The 9,189-nt window shown below is 51.6% G+C and overlaps 1 protein-coding gene across 7 annotated transcripts in view; it reads right to left on the bottom strand.

Moving 5' to 3' along the window:
- The window catches only part of nfixb (nuclear factor I/Xb), a 376,438-nt gene that overhangs the window by 50,566 nt on the left and 316,683 nt on the right, over positions 1–9,189 (bottom strand). For 5 of the 7 annotated variants that reach the window (XM_078235068.1, XM_078235067.1, XM_078235071.1 and 2 more), the window contains 2 exons: positions 7,487–7,677; positions 655–802 (listed from right to left, as the gene is read on the bottom strand). In XM_078235068.1, coding sequence (XP_078091194.1) covers positions 655–802; positions 7,487–7,677 — 339 coding nt within the window. The remainder of the gene's footprint in view (positions 1–654; positions 803–7,486; positions 7,678–9,189) is intronic. The other 2 variants (XM_078235069.1, XM_078235072.1) reach the window with 2 other exon arrangements.

Genomic DNA, 9,189 nt, shown 5'->3' with positions numbered 1-9,189 from the left:
CGGAGCGGACAAGAACGGACAATGGGAAGATCTGTTGAACTCGGGCAGGATTCCATGACCTCGCTCATCCCGAAACCATAAAATCCCGCCTTTAGAGTTTTACAATGTGGAAAGCCATCTTGTACGCACATCTTGTCTGTGTGGAGTCTGCACGTTCTCCCCGTGTCTGCGTGGGTTTCCTCCGGGTGCTCCGGTTTCCTCCCACACTCCAAAGATGTGCAGGTTAGGTGCATTGGCCGTGCTAAATTGCCCCTTAGTGTCCCGGGATGTGTAGGTTAGAGGGACGAGCAGGGTAGGTATGTGGGGTTACGGGGATAGGGCCTGGGTGGGATTGTTGTGGGTGCAGACTCGATGGGCCGAATGGCCTCCTTCTGCATTGTAGGGATTCTATGATTTCTATAACTAAGTCCTTGATTCCCCTACCAGTTCCTCCCAATCTACCTGCGATAAAACTGACCCTTCCCCCTTGAGGTTCCAGGGAAGGCAACCTGGGTTTAGGTGAGGCTATCCAGGAACGCTTCCGGGGGATGGCGGGCGGGGTGGGGGGGGTGGGGGGGGGGGGGGGGGGGGGGGGGGGGGGGGCAATGAGGGTCACGTTATCGGAACAGACAAAGACACACACACACAACGAGAGGAGACTTCTCCTTCACTTACAGGGTGACGTGGGTGAAGTAGCTCCTCCCTCTGGGGACGCGCTGGTTGACTTTGTGTCAGACATTGGAAGGGGGACAGGTCGGGCCATGGGGGGCGGCGGCGGCAACAGAAATGACCCCGCGACCTTGCCCTGGCTGCCACCGTTTGGCTGCGAACATGGAATGAAGCAGAAACAAGCAGAGAAGACAAAGACGGCTTTAATATCGCGGAACACAGCGAGCGGGACTCTGGCCATCGACCTGGCCCGCACCTCCGACGTCATGGCAACATGGCGGCCCAGTTCTGAGTCTGTCTCCCACTTCCCCCACTCCCCCTCCCAACTCCACCCTCACCACCCCCCGACCCCGACCTCCACAAGCCAACTCCCCCCCCTCTCCAAAGACCTGTGACTCACACCAGAGCATAGAGAAGGAAAGAAATGCAACACTCCCAACTTGTGACCCTGCCATTCCAATGAGGAATCCCCAACCCTCGATCAGGCTTTGTTTTTGATTTGATTTGATTTATTATAGTCACGTGTATTAGTATACAGTTGTTTCTTGCACGCTATACAGGCAAAGCATACCGTTCATAGAGAAGGAAACAAGAGGGTGCAGAATGTAGTGTTACAGTCATAGCTAGGGTGTAGAGAAAGATCAACTTAATGCGAGGTAGGCCGGGGCAATTTACAATGGCTAATCCACCTAACTCGCACATCTTTGGACACTAAGGGCAATTTAGCATGACCAATCCACCTAACCTACACATCTTTGGACACTAAGGGCAATTTAGCATGGCCAATCCACCTAACCCGCACATCTTTGGACACTAAGGGGCAATTTACCATGGCCAATCCACCTAACCCACACATCTTTGGGCACTAAGGGGCAATTTAGCATGGCCAATCCACCTAACCTACACATCTTTGGACACTAAGGGCAATTTAGCATGGCCAATCCACCTAACATGCACATCTTTGGACACTAAGGGCAATTTAGCATGGCCAATCCACTAAACCTACACATCTTTGGGCACTAAGGGCAATTTAGCACGGCCAATCCACCTAACCCGCACATCTCTGGAGTGTGGGAGGAAACTGGAGAATCCAGAGGAAACCCATGCAGGCACGGGGGAGAACGTGCAGACTCCGCACAGACAGTGACCCAAGCCGGGAAGGGAATCCGGGTCCCTGGTGCCATGAGGCAACGGTGCTAACCACTGTGCCGGCGTGCCGCCCACAATGGGTTCATGGCGCTTTCCGGAATATGGCATGTGTGTTTTTTTTAAGAATTGTCCCCTGTTGTCGCACATTAACAACCGCTTGTAATGTTTGTTAACATTCGGCCAGCGGAGGAGAGAGAACGATAGACAACTTGCGCATTGAACGATGCAACAGTGCGGGGTGGCCTCAGCTGAGCGTGACGCAAGAGTGCGCGCAGACGCAAAATCGTGCTCTGTGTGGGGAGAGCGAGGGTATCACAAAGCAATCTTCTGTGAGGCGCCAAATGAACGGTGTTCCTGCAGTGAGTGGCTTGTGGTTGACAGGAAGTTTACCCTTGCTAGCACTTCCTGTGGCTGACGGAGACGGGGAGAGACAGGAAATAAATCCCTGTCACAGTGCCGTTATTTAATTTGGAATGCGGGATGCTGCATTAACCCTTCGCGGTACTGTCATGCGGTTAAAAACTGAGCAATAAGAAAATATTCTTTCCTGTCTTTCAACCACAACTTGTATTTGTAATTATACGTCCCTCAAGTACAACATGGGAGTGCTGTATGAAGAGATATTAATTTTAAAGTTTATTTATTCGTGTCACAAGTCGGCGTACATTAACACTGCAGTGAAGCTACTCTGAAAATCCCCTAGTCGCTACACTCGGGGACACCTGAGGGGGAATTTAGCAAGACCAATGCACCCTAACCTGCACGTCTTTCGGACTGTGGGAGGAAACCAAAGCACCCGGAGGAAACCCATGCAGACACGGGGAGAACGTGCAGACTCTGCACAGACAGTGACCCAAGCCGGAAATCGAACCCGGGTCCCTTGCGCTGTGAGGCAGCAGCGCTCACCACTGCGCCACTGTGAGGTTTAAGTTCTCTGGGTCGCCGAATGTTTTCCCTGAATTCCTTTGGGTGTTTTATTTAGTGCAGATGTTAACCCATTTATCAAAGACTGGTTAATAAATCCATTAAAACATTGCCCAAGGGAATTTCGCACAGCCCCGTTAACCTACGAGCTGCCAATTTTCTGTAATCGTGTTAAAAAGATTTGAAACTGTTTTTCAGAGTGCTACTGAGGGTTATTGATCCTCGGTAAAGAGGCGCTCAGTAGCACAGAGCTTGACTCTCACTGAAAAGAGCGACCTGTTTACCACAGATTTTCATCCGGACAAACACAAGAATGCCAAATTTCAAAGGGCCACAGCAATTTCTACTTCAGAACAAAAGGACACTGACTGGTCGGCAAGCCTGCTCTGATTGGCTGAGGTGTTGCCATGGGGAAACTAGCAGGAAACTATTGGCTTTCTCCCGTTTGTCCTGAAAGGCACAAAACTCTGGCAATATGCCCTTTTTAGGTGTGTCCTAATTGGAGTCCGACTTATGCAGTTAAGGTATCTGAAACGGTGGCACAGTGGTTAGCACTGCTGCCTCACACAGTCCAAGGGTGTGCAGGTTAGGTGGATTGGCCATGCTAAATTGCCCCTTAGTGTCCAAAAATGTGCAGGTTAGGTGGATTGGCCATGCTAAATTGCCCCTTAGTGTCCAAAGATATGCGGGTTAGGTGGATTGGCCCTGCTAAATTGTCCCTTAGTGTCCAAAGATGTGCAGGTTAGGTGGATTGGTCATGCTAAATTGCCCCTGAAGTATCCAAAGATGTGTGGGTTAGGTGGATTGGCCATGCTAAATTGCCCCTTAGTGTCCAAAGATGTGCAGGTTAGGTGGATTGGCCATGCTAAATTGCCCCTTAGCGTCCAAAGATGTGCAGGTTAGGTAGATTGGCCATGCTAAATTGCCCCTTAGTGTCCAAAGATGTGCAGGATAAGTGGATTGGCCATGGTAAATTTCCCCTTAAGTATCCAAAGATGTGCGGGTTAGGTGGATTGGCCATGCTAAATTGCCCCTTAGTGTCCAAAGATGTGCGGGTTAGATGAATTGGCCATGCTAAATTGCTCCTTAGTGTCCAAAAGTGCGTAGATTAGATGGATTTCCCATGATAAATGTGCGGGCTTCCAGGAATAGGGCGGCGGGGGGAGAGCTTTGGGGAAGATGGTCTTTTGGAGAGTTGGTGCAGACTCGATGGGCCAAATGGCCTCTTTCTGCACTGTAGAGATTCAATGATTCTATGGTCAGGGAAGGGGAATCCAACTATCACCAGTTAAAATACCTGCCACCTCTTAACTGGAACTCCTAAATGCATGTGTTTACTATTACTTATTTTTCTTTAGACTGTTAATTCTTGGTTAGGTTTAATTGTTGAATGGATAATTACAGGGCACACAGAACAATAATTAACTATTTTAATCTGAAGTTGATAGGAATTTCTCGCCAAAGTGCAGTGTCTTGGGAAAAGTAGCGACATGTTTAGCAGGATCCACATTTCCTCTGCATTCGCTGCCACACTGCGTAGACATTGCAACGTTAATATTGGCTCTCATCTCATTGAGAAGATTCCAAACTAATTATCTGGAAATTTACTGAAATATTTTGAATTAATTTACTGCCCGAAATTGATGCTGTTTTTACCTCACGGTTTTGAGTCTATTCTCCAGAGATCAAAACAGATCCAAAATGTCTCAGCGAGGGCCTCCACCTAGAACCTGTTCTTCTCCACAGCCTTCCCCACATTGGCTCTCCATGGCCATGCCCCTCCTACACCTACAAACCTCTCACATGGTCTCCTATTCCTGTGACACCAATCCCCCCCTCCCGATTTCCCCTGTCCAGAGTTGGCGGTCCCTCAGCAATCATCTTCCTCCCGTCCTCTGGAACGCTTAAAGATTCCTCTCATTCTACAACTCCACCTCATCTTCTCCCTCTCTCCATCTCTCCCTCCTTCTCTCCCTTCATCCCTCCCTTCCTTCTTCCCCTCCTCCCTCGCTCCCTCACATCTTTCCTCTCTCCCTCCCTTCCTCTCTCCCTCCATCTCTCCCTCCTTCTCTCCCTTCGTCCCTCCTTTCCGTTCTTCATCTCTCACTCTCTCCTCCCTCCCTCCCTCCATCCCTCTCTCCCTCCCTCCTCCCTCTCTCTCTCTTCGTTCCTCCTTTCCTACCTTCCTCCCACCCTCCCTCCCTTTCTCCGTCTCTCCCTTCATCCTCGCCTATCACCCTCCCTCCCTCCATTCCTTCCTCCCTCCCTCCCTCCTCGCTCCCCCATCCCTTTCTCCCTCCCTTCCTTTCTCCCTATCTCCCTTCATCCCTGCCTACTGCCCTCCCTCCATCCATCCCTCCCTTCCTCCTTTCCTCCTCCCTCCCTATCTCCCTTCATCCCGGCCTATTGCCTCCCTCCATCCATCCCTCCTCCCTCCCTCCTCCCTTCGACCTTCCTTTCCATCCTTCGTTCCTCCCTCCCTCCCCCTCCCTCCATCCCTCACTCGCTTCATCCCTCCCTTTCGTCCTTCCTCCCTCCCTCTCTTCCTCTCTCCCTTCCTCCCTCGCTCCCTCTGTCCCTCCCTCCCTCCCCAACATCTCCCTTGTTCCCCGCTTGGTAACAAGGCCCCACAACCTCTTTTCTGCACTTGGGAGGCAGCTGAGGAAGGTTTGTTGCAACCGACTGCCTTTCTTTTACAGAAGGCACCAATAGCATTTCTATCCAACTAAATGGGTTCCTAGGCCACATTACAGGGTAGTTAACAATCAACTGCATTGGTGTGGGACTGGAGTCACGTATAGGCAAGGAAGGATGTAAGTTAAAAGACATTAATAAACGAGTTTCACTTTTAATAACACTTCAGTAGCTTCAGGGCCGTTTGATTTGAAACAGATATCAGATTGTATTAAACCAAATTTAATTCGCCAAACTGTATAAACACAGTGGCTACAAGAGCAGGTCAGAGGCTGGGAATCCTGTGGTGAGTAACTCACCTCCTCACTCCCCAAAGCCTGTCCACCATCTACAAGGCACAAGTCAGGAGTGTGATGGAACACTCCCCACTTGCCTGGATGGGTGCAGCTCCAACAACACTCAAGAAGCTCAACACCATCCAGGACAAAGCAGCCCCACTTAATTGGCACCACATCCACAAACATCCACTCCCTTTGCCACCTACGCTAAATAAGATGCACTCCAACAACTCATCAAGCCACCTCAGACAGCATCTTCCGAACCCATGACCCCTACCATCTAGAAGGACAAGGGCAGCAGGTACCTGGGATCACCACCCCCAGGAAGTTTCCCTCCAAGCCACTCACCATCCTGACTTAAGTTTAAGTTTATTTATTAGTGTCACAATTAGGCTTACATTAACACTGCAATGAAAATTTCACTACTGTGAAAATCCCCCTAGTCGCCACACTCCGGCGCCTGTTCGGGTACACTGAGGGAGAACTTAGCACGGCCAATGCATGTCTTTCGGAAACTGAAGCACCCGAAGGGAACCCACGCGGACACGGGGGAGAATGTGCAGACTCCGCACTCCCAAGCCGGGAATCGAACCTGGGTCCCTGCCGCTGTGAGGCAGCAGTGCTAACCACCGTGCTGCCATGTCTACCTGTGGCGCCACTTTCAAGGAGCTATGTCCCTGCACCCCTTGGTCTCTCTGTTCGACAACACTCCCCGGGGCCCGACCATGAAGCTCCCTGTCAGTTTGCCCGTGAGGTGCTCCCCAGGTTGAAGATTGGCCGGAGATTACTGAAGGGTAACTAGTTCCCAACAAGGTGTCAACCTTGGCCTCCCAGAGACAAGGATTAGTGGGAGTGAGAAGAGCATCAGAATATTGTTACAGCAGAGAATCCACGCGAAACATCACGAACAAACCTGACTCTCGCAAACAGGGAGTGAAGAAATTAATAGTATCGATCGCGAAATGACATCAAAAGCAACACAACAGGAGTGTTTCTTTCCACTTAAGCAAATCAAACTGCTTTAAAGAGTGAGTCTCTCTGTCGGGGCCCTTGAAATGAAGTACAAAATATCAGTTGCCGCAGAGGGATTTTCTTTACCGTTTTGTGTACGGGGGCAACTGATGAGAGAAGCCCAGTGTGCAGCAGCCCTCACGTCCAGAGTAACTTTGTAATCCAGCCTCTTGGCTCCCCTCCAAGCCCATCCCCGACTTGCAAATACATCGGCCGTTCCCTCAACATCGCTGGGTCAAAATCCTGGAACTCCCTCCCTCACACAGTGGGGTTAGCACTGCTGCCTCACAGCGTCAAGGACCCGGGTTCGATTCCCGGCTTGGGTCACTGTCTGTGTGGAGTTTGCACGTTCTCCCCGTGTCTGCGTGGGTTTCCTCCGGGTGCTCCGGTTTCCTCCCACAAATCCAAAGATGTGCGGGTTAGGTGGATTGGCCGTGCTAAATTGCCCCTTAGTTTCAGGGTGACTAGCTAGGGTAAGTGCGTTATGGTTATGGGGATAGGGCCTGGGCGTGAGTTAGGCAGCAGTGCTAACCCTTGTGCCACTGTGCCTCCCACTGGATTGGATAGGAGTTAATGATGGGGGCGGGGGGGGGGGGGGGGGGGGGGGGGGGGGGGGAAAGTCAAAAGAAAATCCAGTGAAGGCCTGAGGGGAAACTCACTCTTTAATTGTTCGAAGAGGGGAGGGGGAAAACACTCGAGAGTTCGAACGCTAACTTCCAGAAGTACTGTTTACATCGGAAAAAAGACTTGAAAAGCAGCAGAGAATAAAGCTGGAGCCTTACATTTAGGTACCCCACCTGTCCTGTGGCCTGGCTGGAACTGTCGGAGCAAATCAGCTGGACAAACTCTTTCAGCGGGTCCTGGCTGGCATGATGGTGGTAACGGATGGTTGGGTGGGTAAAGTAAGGGCTTGGTTGCTGGATAATGGAGGATGATGGGAAGTGGATAGCGGAGGCCGGAGCTCGAGGGCTTCCTGTGTATTTCACAAGAGACAAAAGAAGAAAGAGATGCAAAGACCAGGCAGTCAACATTACGCCAGCCACAAGTACACAGCTTTATATACCACGGAAACATCCTGCCCTTCCAACTCGGCGCTTGGTCTCAGCAAAGAAATAATTAAATTCCGACAGTGCAGAAAGAGGCCATTCAGCCCATCGAGTCTGCACCGACCACAATCCCACCCAGCCCCTATCTCCATAAACCCACGCATTTACCCTAGCTAGCCCCCCGACACTAAGGGGAAATTTACCATGGCCAATCCACCTAACCCGCACATCTTTGGACACTAAGGGGAAATTTAGCATGTTTTGCGACAGTGGAGATGGTCAACGACGAGGCCCTTCTGGTCCTGCCACTAACCACAGGGTTTCCCGTTGTATGCACCCCTCGCTGCCGGGAACTCCGTAGCGAGGGAGTTTGCCATGGCAGGTCCAGATGATCCCGCTGGCGGGAACGGCCGAAACATTCTGACCAAAGGATCGGAAAGGTTCACCAAAATTCCACTCTTGGGATGACTGGGATGTTTGTTAAAGGTAAGCATCCAGTGGTGGCGGGGGGTAGGGGGGGCAGGGTGGGGTTGCAATTTTCAGGTGAGGTGTTTGCCTGACAAATGCCCACCGGCACAGATTGGGCGTTGGACATTTCACAGGGTGCCGAATGCCAAATAAATCCCCAAATAATCCGTCGTCAGTCCACTCAGTGGGCGGGGATGCTCCGGTCTCGTCCGTGGCGGGGCTCTCTCGTCATGGGCGAGAACGGAAAATTTGCCATTCCGGCCCGAACTCCATTCACCCCTCGGTGACACCGGAGAACCCCAACCACGAACGTGGACGGGAGATTACGGCCAGTGTGCATGGCGCACCAACTGTTGACCAAATGATTGGCCATCAGTTGCATCCATTGGGCAAATATCCTTAACTTGGATTGACCCACAGTGCCATGCAGTTATGTAATGTTAATGCCACCCGTTGGTGCTTCTGCAAGGGGTTAAATTATTATTTTTCCCCTCTCTGTGGCGTTGCCAAGGTAACCGAGAGGTGGGGCGGATTGATGCCATTGTTCCATGGTTGGCATTGGGGGCCAAACGCCAGAAGGCAGTAACAATGCCCCCTCCTGTCTGCTTTCTCGCTCGCATGATCTGTGCCCCGACCTTGCCATGGCACGCTGCCAGTGAGATTGGACCAAACCCACATATTATTGCCCCCCCCCACTAAGGTTGGTAAAAGCGTTAAGACTTTCCAAAGTCCTTTCCGCATTTCAATTGTTCTGCTTGGGTTTCCTGGGCTGATGCACCACCCCCATGTCCAAGTAGTGTGCGCCACTTATCCCATCGCGCTCCAGACAACGGTTGCCAGGTGACGCCCCGGGGCATCCAATGTCCGGTTGGCCCTTCCTGTGGTGAAGCCACTCTGCCGACGGGCACCTCTGTCTTCCTCGCACCCCAGGACAAGGCCCGGATCGAGAGCTCGGGGCGCAGGGAAGCCGC

This window comes from Mustelus asterias, chromosome 19 (assembly GCF_964213995.1).
Source record: "Mustelus asterias chromosome 19, sMusAst1.hap1.1, whole genome shotgun sequence".
NCBI classification, from domain to species: domain Eukaryota; kingdom Metazoa; phylum Chordata; class Chondrichthyes; order Carcharhiniformes; family Triakidae; genus Mustelus; species Mustelus asterias.
Note: the sequence above shows the minus strand (reverse complement) of the source record. Positions and strands in the feature narration are given on the sequence as shown.